Below are 14,406 nucleotides of genomic sequence, written 5' to 3'. Positions count from 1 at the left end.
ATAAAATTAATTAATTAGTCATCAGTATGACAAAGAATGGTGTTAACAAAGCAAATACATTAATTGCAAATGTTGATGAAAAAGGTCATTTGATTAATATAATAAATCTAAAACTTATTTACACATCAGGATTGCTAATTTTAATTCTTGTTGGATCAATTCAACCTTAGGAAAAAATAAAATACTATTGAATTGACTAAGGATAATCTCTGTGATTTACTAGTTTAGATAATCCCAAAGGGCATGTACTAAGTATGTTGAATATCCCCTTGGATAAAACAGTATTTTATTTTCCCTAAGGTTGAATTGATCCAATTGGAATTAAAATCATCAATCCTGATGTGTAAATAAGATTTAGATTTATTCACTTTCAAGATATCCGTGGTTATATGGAACCTGATTAGTAGATAGAATGACTGAGGAGTGTTGCCTTTCAGGTTCTTAAGACTGACTCGGGACCAACCCTCGGCGAGAGTGTTTTTTTTTTTTTTTCTTCCCCTCTGTCTAGGTTTCGTTAATATAAGGCTAGGGTAAGTTGGGAAATTCAGGGAAATGCAGAAATATATAAGGAAGGGACTTAAAACTAAGAGGAATGAGAAAAGGTGAACTGAGGGAGAAAGGGAGAAGAAGAAGTAGGAAGGAAAGAGAAAAAAAAAGGAAAGGGCCCTTAGAATCTGTTACATATATTTATCTTCATCCTCTTTGAAATGAAAATTGCCAAATTATGATTGAACTGTAATAATTTTATACATACCCTATGTCATTTTATTCTTATTGTGTAAATGTTGAATGTTTAATTTATGCTTTCTTATCTGTTTGTAATAATGCATGTAAAAAAAAAAGAGAAAAGAAAAGGAAACTTTTCAATAAAGATTATATAAAAAAAAAGATTTAGATTTATTATATTAATCAAATGACCCTTTTCATCAACATTTGCAATTAATGTATTTGCATCAGTAAATGACCACTAATATCACCCACACCACTAAATCCAAATGAAGTGGTATGGGTGCATTGGTCCTGTCACTTTAACCCTTCCATGTAAAACATTGCCGTTTTGTTAAAACAGCAATGTTTATATGGATGGGTTAAATGCACCTCTAGTGGCTGTCTGGAAGCACTTTCGGCTCCATAGCCAAGTTAAATTTGTCCATTTAGTCAGATGATCTCATAAAGACATTTTGCCACGTATGTTTTACCAGGATGGATACATTGAGATTTCTCTCGTTTTCAAGTATGTCCTGGGTACACAAAACATTGCATTGTTACAACAGGGTACAATATTAAAAAAAAATACAATTTACAAAAATATGGACCTAGGACATACTTGAAAACGAGAGGAACCTCAATGTCTCTTTCCTGAGAAACTTATACCAAATAAGTTGTGGTGGGGAAAAAGTGTGAAATGAAAACCCCTTCCACCTGAAATAAGTGGATAGTTAATGCAATGTTAAACACAAATACACACACCAGGCAAGTCATAAGACTTGCTTTTACCACAGAAATCTCCAGTATATATATATATATATATATATATATATATATATATATATATATATATATATATATATATATATATATATATATATATATATAAAAAATGTAACACATACCATGTGATAAATATATAAAACTATGACAGGTGCATTATGTGCTGATGTATATTGCCATAGATCTCTTAAAATATTTTAGATTGAATGTATGCGCAATAGCCTCTCAATGTTTCCTTATTGGGAAACGTTTGATTTGCTATGATCATAAATCTTGACGATCTCAGCCAAGAAAGATGAGCAACTGTGGCAAGACCAGCATTGTGAGGGAGTAATGGTAAGTTAAACTACCTTTAAGACCCAATAAAAAGAAAGGTATAAACAATATACCAGCGAGTGGAGTGCTATAATGAATATAGATATAAATAATGAGGGGGTATACTCACCCCTCCAACATAGTTATACAATGTGTCCAAATCTACATACAAAGTAAAACAACAAAAAAAGAGAATATAGTGCAGATGGTTTACAAAAATAAAAAATGAATAATAGTAGCAATTGGTTGAAACCACTTACGTGGGTTGGAGCCTATAAGCTATTGGCTCCATAAGTAACTCCTTTTTGCTCTTGAGGCAGCAACACACCCCTTTATCCCAAACGATGTTTCCCGAAGATATGGAACAAGCAGAGAGAAAAAACCTCATAGGTGGTATTGTACAGATAGTGTATACAATATAGTGAGATAGTAATGATTATGCTCACCTTAGACAGAGCCTTGAATTCCTGGCTCTGAGGTTTGTTGGCAATATGCTAATTTATTGGGATATGCATTCCCCACATAGTGTTCCTGGAGGCTAGAAAGGACTATATGGACTAATATAAAAAAATATTGATTTATTGTAGAGATAAAAAATAATAATAAAAACAATACTAGACTTCTCAAAAGCATATAAGCAAAATGAAAGAAAGTTCAAGTATAAAAGTCCAAACTCCAGCTAAACGCGTTTCACTCTTGGATGAGCTTCCTCAGTAGCTGTGAAGTAGCCTCAGGAATCTTCCACTGAAAAAATAAAAATAGTGGTGTGATGGGGATAAACTCAATATACAAAATATGTAAAAATATATAAAATTCTTCTTCAAAAATAAATCTGAAAATAATCATGTAGACACATAATAGTGCAGCTCTATTATGTGTCTCTATGATTATTTTAAGATTTGTTTTTGAAGAAGAATTTTGTTGAGTATTATCCCCAGCGCAACACTATTTTTGCAATTTAACTTTTTTGTGTGTCACTTGGATGTGAGTGCTTCTGGTATAATACACTTTTATTTTAGTGTACTTTGAGTACATATACATTGTAATATTGATGGAAGCACTTTTTTCCACTGTTTGGTCACATATTTAGGTAATCATATTTGTCTGTTTAACCTGTATGTGTGCGAACATTAGGTAATCATATTTGTCTGTTTAACCTGTATGTGTGCGAACACTGAGCTGGCTAAATCTTTGTGCAGGTATTCACACATTTTGATACATTTATTTGTGTACATTTGATGGTATATTTTGGTGACTTTTGTGCTTTATCGATGCCAACTACCAGAATAAAAATGTTGCAGTAACTTTTCATACTTTAACATTTTTTATATATTTTGCTTTGGATTATAAACTGTGAGGGTGATTTATTTTTACATATATTTTTATATAGATATATTATATGTATTCAGTTTGTGTGCTATGATGCTTTTCAGTATTTTTAGGTATATTCACTAAATGTCAAATTGTGGATATTTGAACTTACATGCAAAATAAGAGAGTAAATGAGATAAATTGCAAGCTGACTATCTATTCAATAAACAGAGCCCCACATCACTTAGTTTCAGATCTGGTAATTAACAATATGAAAATCAGTAAATTATTTTTTGTTTCTGTTTCTAAAATGTGCTAGACTTGCTAATGTTCTAAATGGATGTACACATAAAGATTGGAAATAACTGCAAAGAAATATTTTTTATTCATACAAAGTTTTAATTTTCACATGATTCAACTACTGTAAAAAATAAAATAGCATAATTCAAAATGTTCCGTGGAAACTCTACAAATATCCACAAAGTCTAATAAACATAAGATCTCTATTATAGTCTTTCACTGACCTCTTCAAAAATGTAATCAATTTTAGGTTTCATCAAATATTTTGTCGAGCTTCCTTCGAAGTCCATTATAGTAAAGACGAGTAATTAATTTCTCACCCTCATTCTCCACTAACCTCAAACTGCTGAAATTTCAATTTCAGAGACACACATTAAATGCAAATTTCCTTCATAAAATTTAAAAATACTAGCAAAAGGACACAGCAGAGATAATTCAAAATCATTTTCAGTTTTATTAATGCACATTAAGGGGTTTAGAGGTGAAAATCTTCATTTTATGCCGTAGGAGGGATACGAGCGCAAATGTGGTTCTGGGTTTTAAAAGAGTCCAAGGTCACATTTTTCATACTGGCTAACAGTTCACATAGACTAAAGAAATACAGGTTGAATCATACAAAAAGACAAACAAACTCAATAGGAATTAAGAGTAAAGAAATGTTGCCACTTGGTGTTGCCTGAAGTCCACAGAACACACATAGTATCTGTCTTCAGTACAGTTGTTTTGTTGGTTTGATAGTTCTAGATTAAGGTGCTTCCTAAGATTCCGCAGTCCTATTTTTCTTCTGATATTCTTCCAGTTCATTTTTCCTGTTAATCGCTGTTTGCAAATCTTGCTTAATAACCTGAATTTGTTTTTCCAATTCATTGAGTTCCTGCATTACGGAGTTCCTAGGTATATTAAGAGATTCAGCTTTTCCGTTGGTGGTAAGTAATTTGGGGGGTTCTCTCCTTAATTGAGGCAGAGGCAAATCTTGCTGGTGTCTAAAGCTCAATTCATTATGTGCTTCCTTAAATATATATTTCCTTCTGTTGCAACTGCTTTGGTTATATGTATTCCACACTCTAGGCTGGCTATTTCCTGTATTACACCTATGAAGAAGAAAAATAAAACACCTATACATTTACTAAACAGACCTTGAATGCACAGATTTTTAAAAGTTACAACAACATGTTAAATATAATATTCAGATATTTTGGAAAAATTATTTACCTACTGCTCATTATATATCCAATATCATGTACAACAAAATTAGAAACTGACCCCCAATTCTAATACAGCAAACCAATTTTTTTTTTTTGTAAAAACAAAAAAATGCTAAGTTGAACTGGAGGGCTAACTAGAGCAGCATTTCATATTTGAAATAAACATTGGTAAGTTTCCTAACAGTGTGCAAGAATACAGCACTGGTGTGGGCTCTTGGCAGATAAAGCACCAGGAGCTTAAAATAATCCACTGGATGGTCATGGTAGAGGCTGCAAGGGACAGCCTTATGTAAGTAAAACGTACCTTCCACCAGGAAACCGCACAGCATTAGGCAATGTCACCATCGACGGTCTTAGCAAAATATGCAAAGACCCCAAAAGTTGACAGAGCCACTTTAAGATTTTGTAAGTGTATCAACATGTCTTGTACTACTTGATAGTCTCATATTGTTGACTACAGATAAGTTTGTTCTTTATTTATCATTACTTGTGTCTTGCTCCTTTTACCTAGTTTCTCTTGCAGATTCCATATGTATATATTTCTCTACATTGTCAACTTATGATGTGCAGTGAGGGCATAACCACTTCATATTTGATGTTAGCTGGATATGACTCCATAAGCTGAACATCATTTAGAATTTCATCCTTCATTTTTTATTTAACAATGTCAAGTTCAATGCCTGTGGTTTAGTCATTAGATTTCACCAATGGCTAATCGTATCTTTTTTTTTCAATAAAACCTTGCTGTATGCCTTTAGGATTTGTACTTTTATTAATGCCCCATAGACATATACTCTTACTTACAATTGTGTTTCATCTTCAATAGATTTTGTTTTTAAAAATATGTCTTTTGTAAAGTAAAAAGCTTTAAAAACACTAAGCAAAAAAACAGTAATTAATTTATTAAGTCAAACAGAATGTGCTGATGTGGAGTAACCTTCCAAAAAATATCAAATATGCCACCAGTCTAATGTCACTGAAACATCTACCTCAATATATATCTATAAGCAAAGATAGCTGCAATAATTGTTAAGTTGCCTTATATATCCTATGTAAAAGGTTTAAAACTGTAGTTTCCTAGTATATTTTATACTCTGAACCACTTGGATTTTGGTAAGGCATTTAATACAGTTCCACACAAAGGGTTACTGTACTAATTAAAAATGTGCAATTTGGGTGAAAGCATCATGGTAGTTGTAGTTCTACAACATCTGGGGATCTACCTTTTGGGCAGCCTTGCCCAAAATGGTACTGAGCTAGAGAAAACAATAAATGAGAAGGACTTGGGATAGTCAACAGAAAAGGCAACAATGTGAAATGACAGTCATTGGTTGATAAGGCCAGTAAGGTATTGTCATGCATAAAAATGGGTATTAATTAAAGGGCCAAAAATTTAATTTTGCCTTTCTATTACTCAATGTTGAGAAGCAGCCTTACATTTGTGGTTTAGTTGTGGGCCATTATTATAGAATGATTTTATGGATTTTAAGTAAAAAAAATAGTGTAGAGAGGGCTACAAAAATTGATAAAGGAAGTGGAAGATGTTTGTTATGAAGAAGGTCTAGAAAACTTGAACTTTAGAAAAAGACATCTCAGAGGGTATGTGATAAAATTATGCAAATATAAACAAGGTCAGTATAAACAGCTTTTTTTGGCAAACTCTTCATTAAAGAATTGTTCAGAGTACTACAACCCACACATTTTGTCTTCAAGAGCACAGATTTTGACTATAGCAGAGAAAGAGTTCTTTACATTAACCCCTTAAGACCGCAGCCAAATGTACAAGTTGTGAACGAAACAAAATGTAAACAAAACCTGGCATTTGCGCTATATGTCTGTCCAACCGTAATTCACCTCTTTCATATTAAATGCACCCCCCCTTATTATATATCATTTTATTCAGGGGAAACAGGGCTTTCATTTAATATCAAATATTTAGCTATGAAACATAATTTAATATGAAAAAAATGGGAGAAAATAAGATTTTATTTTTATTGTTTTAGTTCTACATGACATTTTAACTGTCAATGTCATAATACTGTCTGCTTTTACTGCAATAAAATACACATATTTGTATTCCGCAAAGTCTCACGTGTAAAACAGTACCCCCTATGTACAGGTTTTATGGTGTTTTGGGAAGTTACAGGGTCAAATATAGCGTGTTACATTTGAAATTGAAATTCGCCAGATTGGTTATGTTGCCTTTGAGACTGTATAGTAGCCCAGGAAATAAATTTACACCCATAATGGCATACCATTTGCAATAGTAGACGACCCAAGGTATTGCTAATGGTGTATGTCCAGTCTTTTTTAGTAGCCATTTGGTCACAAACACTGGCCAAAGTTAGCGTTAGTATTTGTTTGTGTGTGAAAAATGCAAAAAACGCCAATTTTGGCCAGTGTTTGTGACTAAGTGGCTACTAAAAAAGACTGGACATACCCCATTTGCAATACCTTGGGTTGTCTACTATTGCAAATAGTATGCCATTATAGGGGTAATTTTCATTCTTGGGCTACCATAGGGTCATAAAGGCAACGTAAGCAATCTGGCAAATTTTAATGTGAAAAAAATGAAACAGAAGCCTTATATTTGACGCTGTAATTTTTGAAAATATTTGTGTTTCAAAACAGTAAAAAGTATTGCAGCAATAATATCGTCCGTGTAAGTGCTGTTTGTGCGTGAAAAAATGCAAAAAACGTCACTTTTACTGGCGATATCATCGTTGTAATACATTTTACTGTTTTGAAACACTAATATTTGTGTTCAGCGAAGTCTCCCGAGTAAAACAGTACCCCCCATGTACAGGTTTTATGGTGTCTTGGAAAGTTATAGGGTTAAATATAGTGCTAGCAAATTAAATTCCCTATACTTTCGGCATGGGTTGTCAGGCAGGTCCCGCTAATTGTAATTAATTAGGATACCTAATTATGTAAAATTATTACATAAATATATGTGTAGAATTAATATATTTATATATATATACAAGAAACCAAGAGGGCTGCACTCACCTAAACATGCATACATTATAGGGCGCTGCTGGGGCCAAAATATACAAAATACAGAATCCAGCGCACTCGCTTATTAACTAAACAATGCTTTTTAAATCTTAGAGATTGTAATAGTTTTATTTAAAAGCACCTCACCTAGGCAAAAAATGATGGGGGTTTAGTTACATTATATGATCATACATTGCATAAGCCTGCCAACTACGTCAAAGTACCCCATATTCGGCAGGTCCTATCCTAATAGCAGCCTAATGCTTGCTCTTATGAGATTAATCCACTTACTTGGTTTTGCACCCCTCCCTGTTACAGGTGCCTCATTCCAGGACCCTATTTAGCCCTGACTTGCAGAGAGTCCCAGTAAGGAAGTATTTCCCAAGTAAGTGGATTAATCTCATAAGAGCAAGCATTAGGCTGCTAGGATAGGCTTATGCAATGTATGATCATATAATGTAACTAAACCCCCATCATTTTTTGCCTAGGTGAGGTGTTTTTAAATAAAACTATTACAATCTCTAAGATTTAAAAAGCATTGTTTAGTTAATAAGCGAGTGCGCTGGATTCTGTATTTTGTATATTTTGGCCCCAGCAGCACCCTATAATGTATGCATGTTTAGGTGAGTGCAGCCCTCTTGGTTTCTTTTATATATTTGGGAGTCCCAGGCCAACTCCTTGGTTTTGCACCCCTCCCTGTTACAGGTGCCTCATTCCAGGACCCTATTTAGCCTTGACTTGCAGAGAGTCCCAGTAAGGAAGTATTTCCCAAGTAAGTGGATTAATCTCATAAGAGCAAGCATTAGGCTGCTATTAGGATAGGACCTGCCGGATATGGGGTACTTTGACGTAGTTGGCAGGCTTATGCAATGTATGATCATATAATGTAACTAAACCCCCATCATTTTTTGCCTAGGTGAGGTGTTTTTAAATAAAACTATTACAATCTCTAAGATTTAAAAAGCATTGTTTAGTTAATAAGTGAGTGCGCTGGATTCTGTATTTTGTATATATATATACATATGTGTATATATACGTATATATATATATATATATATATATATATATATAATTTTTTCAACTATTTTTATTTATATATAGGTATATATAGTGATATATACGTATATATTTATGTATATATATTATTTTGTTATATGTGTATTTTGATATAAATATATATATATATTAATATAACAATACAGTTAGAACGAAATAAAACACATCTATATATTTTTTTATTTTTTTATGTATTTACATATTTATTTTTATATTATATATAAATATATATATATAACAATAATTATATATATATATATTTAATCAGTATCAGTCTACGTGTAATTTGATATTAATAATATATATAATTATATATATATTAATATTAAAATACACCTAGACAGTGTATGTGTATGTGTGTATATGTGTATATATATATATACTTAGATCATATATATATATATATATAATATATATATGATCTAAGTATATATATATATATTTTTTTTACACCTATTTTAAGTTATTTGAATTAGATTTTCAGCCAGCAGGGGGACTAACTGTCATTACAGTTAGTCCCCCTGCTGGCATTGCTGCAGCCAGCTATCCCGGCCATGTGATTGTGAGGTCCTCGCAAGGACCTCACTCTCACATGGCCCGAGGGGGCTGAAGAGGGCAGACGTGCCACGGGGGGCTCCCTGGGAGTAAGGGTAAGTAAAAAAAAAACGGAGGGCGTACTATTACTACTACTATTAATAGTACGCCCTGCGGTCTTAAGGGGTTAATAACAAAGATGTGACATTCTCTGTCTAAGCAGGCCGTTGTATCAGATTTAGTACAGATTTTTCAACAACCTCTGGACTTTTTGTTTTTACAAATGGAATATTCACAGTAGTGATGTCGCGAACATGAAATTTTCCGTTCGCGAAAGCGAACTTCCGCAAATGTTCGTGAACGGGCGAACCCGGCGAACCGCCATAGACTTCAATAGGCAGGCAAATTTTAAAACCCACAGGGACTCTTTCTGGCCACAATAGTGCTGGAAAAGTTGTCTCAAGGGGATTAACACCTGGACTGTGGCATGCCGGAGGGGGATCCATGGCAAAACTCCCATGGGAAATTACATAGTTGATGCAGAGTCTGGTTTTAATCCATAAAGGGCATAAATCACCTAACATTCCTAAATTGTTTGGAATAATGTGCTTTAAAACATCAGGTATGATGTTGTATTGATCAGGTAGTGTAAGGGTTATGCCCGCTATACAGTGACAGACCAAACTCCCCGTTTAACGCACCGCAAACAACTGCAAACAGTCCATTTGCACAACCGCAAACTCTCCATTTGAACAAGGTTGGATACCAAGCTAGCCATGTCCTGTTCCTTGTCCTCAGTGATGTCATTGAAGGTCTCTTCATCCACCCAGCCACGTACAACACCAAGGGTACCCGAAAGGTGACAACAAGACCCCTGTACTTTTTTTTTAAAATGTACACTACTGTTACACCAGATATGAGTTGCACTGGTGTGACACTGTGCCCTGGCAGGCCCTGAAACGCACACGTGTGAAGGAAACTGACTGCTATTATATTACAGTCAAAAAAGTTTTTTTTTTTTTTGTTTTTTTTAAATGCAAGCTATTGTGACACCAGATATGAGTGGTGGCACTGGGACCACCTTAAAAATATTGGATATCGCTAAAAATTATGATCACTATATACTTTCTCTACAAAACTCTAAAACGAACCAAACTACTCATCCATCCGTTATACCACTTTATCCCACCTAGAACTAGTGCCCAGTTAAAATACTTGACTCTTACTTACCCACACTCAGTCATGCCACACACATTTCACCACTACTCTCACTGAATCCCTCTGACTACGGCTAAATTCATCTTCCACATCAGAACACTACTCCTAAGATTGGGTTGTATCCATGTCTCGGGTCTTTCATTTAGAATAGGGGCAGCTTTGGTCTCCTTCAACACTGACACTCCAGTGCATATTATTAAAAGATTGGGCAGATGGAAATCCTCAGTCTACAACCGATATATTTGTCATCCAGAGAAAGAAATGAGGAAAGCTTTTAAAAGTTTGGCTTTGTAAATTTGATGCAATAAGTGTGTTTTTCTTTAATACCTTTTCACCCTCTTTGCATGAACCCGATTTACATATATTACTAAAATGTTTCTTAACATATATATTATATTATTCACTCAGTCACTCTCTGGGCCGGCCTAAGACATCATGCTGCCTAGGTCCAACGATAAATGACTATGGGGGATAATGTATAATAAACACAGGTTACTGGCTATGTGGGGGATAATGTATAATAAACACAGGTTACTGGCTATGGGAGGATAATGTATAATAAACACAGGTTACGGGCTATGGGGGGGATAATGTACAATAAGCACAGGTTACTGGCAATGGGGGGATAATGTATAATAAACACAGGTTACTGGCTATGTGAGGGATAATGTATAATAAACAAAGGTTACTGGCTATGGGAGGATAATGTATAATGAACACAGGTTACTGGCTATGGGAGGGATAATGTATAATAAACACAGGTTACTGGCTATGGGGAGGATAATGTATAATAAACACAGGTTACTGGCTATGGGGGGGTAATATATAATAAACACAGGTTACTGGCTATGGGAGGGATAATGTATAATAAACACAGGTTACTGGCTATGGAGGGATAATGTATAATAAACACAGGTTACTGGCTATGGGAGGATAATGTATAATAAACACAGGTTACTGGCTATGGAGGGATAATGTATAATAAACACAGGTTACTGGCTATGAGGAGGATAATGTATAATAAACACAGGTTACTGGCTATGGCGGGATAATGTATAATAAACACAGGTTACTGGTTGTGGGGGGATAATGTATAATAAACACAGGTTACTGGTTGTGGGAGGATAATGTATAATAAACACAGGTTACTGGCTATGGAGGATAATGTATAATAAACAAAAAAAAATAATAATAAAAAAATAAAAAAAATGAATGCAGCTTCAGAATTAATCTAAATTGTATGCTGTCTAGGAGGTGGGAGGGTCTGCTGCTGATTGGCTGGAATGTGTCGGCTGACTTTGAGGTACAGGGTCAAAGTTTACTCAATGATGACGAATAGGGGGCAGACCGAACATCGCACATGTTCGCCATCCGTGGCGAACGCCAACACGCTATGTTCGCCAGGAACTATTCGCCAGCGAACCGTTCGGGACATCACTAATTCACAGATATATTAGTTCATTTGTGTGATAATGGCTTGTTGATCTAAAGAGATGTATTACTGCCACTTTGGAATAAAGAAGGGTTTTTCTTGAATTTTTTGGAAACATTTTAAATATTTTTTACTTCTTCTGAATCAACAGTAATGGCAGATATGTGATGAGCTGAAACTGAGGGAGTCAAGAGGTGTGATTTGCGATTGTAAAGTATTTTACTATTTATTTTTTATTGCTTATTTGGTAATTAAATTGCTTTTACCATTTGATTCATTTTTATTTATTTATATAATATTTTATTTTGGTCCTACTTTTTCTTTTATCTTGAACATCATAATCATCCTGAAAAAAAATGCTGAAATTACTGCACCTTATCCACTTGTCCTTGCATATCCCAGGTGGGGATTGTACTGCCCTCCCTGTTACCACAAGCATGTGTATGCTCTTTTAAATGAAAGTACATTTCACTGAAATGTTAGAGCTATATTTCCACTTCAAATAGGGTTCACTATTATTTAGTATTTCTATTTTTATGCATATTGAAAAAATATGGAAGAACACTCACCAAAAGGAATATGGGTGAGCGGGATTATACCATTTCATGCTTTGACTAAGCTGACTTTGAAACTCTTTGTTTCTGAGTGTATTATCTTATTTTAATTTACCCTTTGGTTGTTTTATGGGATTACATGATTGGATTCCTCTCTACTTTTATATTTCATATGAGTCACGCATGTTGTGAAGGTGTCACTATATACCGGTGATCCCAAAAAGATTCTTAGTGTTTATATATTACATATCCAATGACAAGGATTGTATTGTCAGATGATGTTACATGAGAGTTTATATATAGCTCCTTGTTGAATCCGCATAATTTGGTGAACACACTACAAAACCTGCTGTACTTCACCTCCCCTATCAAGAATTCTGCTATCAATTGAATTTAGGACTACGCTGTAAATACTATTTTACTACTTTTTATTATTAGTGCTGTTTAACATCTCTACAGAAACATTTGACACAGCCTGTTTTTATCTCTACCTTTTCTATTCTCTTGGATAGTTGGGGTATACAAATTCCAGTGTTTGCTGCCAACGTTTTTTTCCTTTCCCTTATTAATTATTAAGGTTATTAATTATTAAGGTTGTTTTTTTTTTCATGAAATTTTGATGTGAGTTAAATAATCACGTGTTATGAAAGCTTTTGAATCTTAGAGTAACAGTTTGAGTTTTAAGCATCCTCTGTTATACCACCTCTCCATTATAATCCACATCAGGAGGGAGCTTTTATATCCATGGATTTTTTTGTTAATGGGCTAAAAGGTGATGTGGCGAAACCAACCTTGCCACTGGGCATTGGAAAAGCCTGTTTGCCCGCCTCCTGCCTGCTGACTATGGCCCCTGGGAGATTTGGCCCTTTAAATACAGTATTTGGGCATATTGTATTTTATTATGCTGCTGCTGGCCCTTTAAGAACCATCTGGGGACATACTGTGACTTTTGGGAACAATGCCCCTTTAAGACTATGGCCCCTGGAAGATATTGCCTGTAAAAGGCTATTTTAGTAGATTGGATTTAAAAGACTTGCTGCCCCTTTAAATTGTATTGGAACAGTTCTGCTTGACCTCAGAACGAAGTTTCGTCTCGTTATTGGGGGAATTGGATTGTATGCTGATTGCCAGGAGTGTAAGCTGATTGTATGCTTTTCCTGTTCAGCTGTTTACAGGATTCATATGCTTGAGAGCATTCGTATGCTTCTCCGGTTCGGTTGTTGTGGTTTCTGCTGCAGTGCTAGGAGACCTCAGGAAGCGCTAGGAGCATCCATCAACGGAGGTACCCAGTCGGGGTGCCAGGTGATCCGTTACATTGGTGGAAGCGGTGGGATGGCATCCTAGTGCGAGGTAAAGCAGCTCAGAGACACCGTTCGTGTATTTACAAATTAAGGGCGATGCTAGTGTTCATACAGCGTCCCTGTCTACAGAAAGATTTGGGAAAATGGGGTTCGTGGACCCCTGGGCAGCACACACACCTGAGGAAGAGAGTGAATTAGAATGGAGAGATATTGCCTGGAAAGAATTATGGTATGATGCCCTGGAGGAAGTCCAGTATCAACGGCAGCAGCGCCTTCCTGGTGTCGCATACCAGTTGGAGGAACAAATGGCATGGCGAATGCCACTTCTGGGAGACCAACCCGGAGGGGAGCAGGTAAGACAACTTGAGTACCTCGTGGAAAGGGAACTGAGCCTGGACACCTCATACCGAGTACTGTGGTGGTGCACTGTCCAGCCAGAGACGTGGAGGGCAGAGGGCATCCAGCCAGAGGGGGAGAACTACACTAGCCCTGGCCTGTTGTGGAAGGCCTTAGCGGAAGACGTCCACTTTGGCAGTCCAGCAGAGTCACGGTACTGGGCTATGTTGCATTACCGGGGTGAGATGTTACAGGGCCCGAGATCTATTGGACTGGGAGAAGACCTCCGTCGTTTCGCTGCCATGAAACGAGAGCTGGAGATGGACTATGTGGAACTACTTAATTCATGCCAGCCG

At 35.5% G+C, this 14,406-nt stretch overlaps 1 protein-coding gene across 1 annotated transcript in view; it reads right to left on the bottom strand.

Annotated features, from left to right (window-relative positions):
* Window positions 1–3,495: 3,495 nt before the first annotated feature.
* Window positions 3,496–14,406, bottom strand: part of GRIN3A (glutamate ionotropic receptor NMDA type subunit 3A) — a 380,703-nt gene continuing 369,792 nt past the window's right edge. The window contains exon 9 of the mRNA XM_063455270.1: window positions 3,496–4,508. Coding sequence (XP_063311340.1) covers window positions 4,175–4,508 — 334 coding nt within the window. The 3' untranslated portion in view covers window positions 3,496–4,174. The remainder of the gene's footprint in view (window positions 4,509–14,406) is intronic.

Source organism: Pelobates fuscus, chromosome 5 (genome assembly GCF_036172605.1).
Source record: "Pelobates fuscus isolate aPelFus1 chromosome 5, aPelFus1.pri, whole genome shotgun sequence".
NCBI classification, from domain to species: Eukaryota; Metazoa; Chordata; class Amphibia; order Anura; family Pelobatidae; genus Pelobates; species Pelobates fuscus.
The sequence above is the reverse complement of the archived record's forward strand: the minus strand, read 5'-3'. Positions and strand labels throughout refer to the sequence as shown.